A 1,605-nucleotide genomic window follows, 5' to 3' on the forward strand; every position below is an offset into this window, starting at 1 on the left:
AGCCGGCGGCACTTCCTGCGGCTGCTGCTGCTCCAGTCGGTGCTCTGCGTCGCGTTGCAGTTGCTGCAGCAGCAGAAGATGCTGCTGCTGCAGCAGCGCGAGCTGCTGCTGCAGTCCCTCGCGTTGCTGCCTCAGCTTCTGAATGTCATTCGCTTCGTCGATCTGCTGCTGCTGCTGCTGCTGCTGCTGCCGCTGCTGCTGCTGCAGCTGCTGCTGCAGCACAATGTCTTGCTGTGGGGCCTTGGTCACATGCTGCTTTTTCTGTTGTTGCTGCTGCTGCTGCTTCAGCAGTTGCTGCTGCTGCTGCTGCAGCACGGGGCTGCCGCTTAACGAAGCTGCTGCTGCATGCAGCAGCGGCGGCTGGGGTGTCTCTGCAGCAACAGCCCTGGCCCAGTACCAGATGCAGACCTCCACTTCCATCGTGCTGCTGCTGCTGCTGCTGCTGCTGCTGCTGCTGCTGCTGCTGCAGTAGAAGGCCCCCGCTACGGGTGCCTCTTGGCGCTGCAGCAGCAGCACGCGCCTGCAGCAGCAGCCCCAGAAGACAGCAGCAGCATCTGCGCCTTCGATGGCCTGCAGCAAAACCCCAAGCGGCAGGCTGCCGACCCAGCTCTCACCTCCATCCTGCTGCTGCTGCTGCTGCTGCTGCTGCTGCTGCTGCTGCTGCTGCTGCACTTGCAGCAGCAGAAGAGGCTCGGCCGGTTGCAGAAGTGTCTGCAGGGCAGCAGAAGCTTCTCTTCCCGACACGTGCAAGCAGCTGTTGCTGCTGCTGCTGCTGCTGCTGCTGCTGTTGCTGCTGCTGCTGCTGCTGCTGGTGCACTGCACAGGCAGCTCGGAAGGTAGTGATGAGCGCAGCAGCAGCAGCGGCTCTGCAGGCGTTGCTTCTGCTGCTGCTGCTGCTGTTGCTGCTGCTGTGTCTGCTGCTGCTGCAGGAAAATCTGTGCTTAGCTGCTCATTGAACCCGAAGAAGCTGCAGTGCATGCTGAAGGCAGAAGCAAGCCCAGCAGCAGCAGCAGCAGCAGCAGCAGGTGTTGCTGCTGCTGCTGCTGCTGCTGCTGCGGTGCAGCGTAGGCGTGGCTTGCTTATTTGCAGCAGCAAGTTGTGCTGCAGGAAGGAAGAAGCAAGAGCAGCAGAGAGGGGCAGTATTTTTTCTTCTGCTGCTGCAGTTGCTGCAGCGTGTCCCTCTGCTGCTGCTGCTGCTGCTGCTATTCCTCCTGCTGCTTCTGCTGCTGTTGCTGCTGCTGCTGCTGCTGCTGCTGCTCGCGCGCGGCGCCACACGTTCTGTGCAGTGCGCATTAGGATTCTTTCTGCTTCAGCAGGCCGAACCAGCTGCTGCTGCTGCTGCTGCTGCTGCTGCTGCTGCGTTGTAAGCAGTGCTTCCCGTGCTGCAGCAACATCAGGAGATGCTTCTGCATGCAGCAGCAGTTCACTACGCTGCTGCTGCTGCTGCTGCTGCAGTTGCTGCTGCTGCGGTTTGTCCAAGAAGAGAGCCAATAGCTCTATGCATGCAGACAGAGACACCTGCAGCAGCAGCAGCAGCAGCAGCAGCAAAAAAAAAACGCATGATGCCCAGAACCAGCTGCAGCAGCAGTAGCTGCAGCAATAGCA

The 1,605-nt window shown here is 60.7% G+C and overlaps 1 protein-coding gene across 1 annotated transcript in view; it reads right to left on the reverse strand.

The window, feature by feature from the left end:
* Positions 1-1,605, reverse strand: part of EMH_0041890 (uncharacterized protein) — a gene marked incomplete at both ends in the record, with an annotated part of 7,780 nt that overhangs the window by 2,859 nt on the left and 3,316 nt on the right. Inside the window, one exon of the mRNA XM_013495676.1 lies at positions 1-1,518. Within this exon, the coding sequence (XP_013351130.1) occupies positions 1-1,518 (1,518 nt within the window). The remainder of the gene's footprint in view (positions 1,519-1,605) is intronic.

Source organism: Eimeria mitis, genomic scaffold (assembly GCF_000499745.2).
Source record: "Eimeria mitis Houghton genomic scaffold, Emh_scaff1693, whole genome shotgun sequence".
NCBI classification, from domain to species: domain Eukaryota; phylum Apicomplexa; class Conoidasida; order Eucoccidiorida; family Eimeriidae; genus Eimeria; species Eimeria mitis.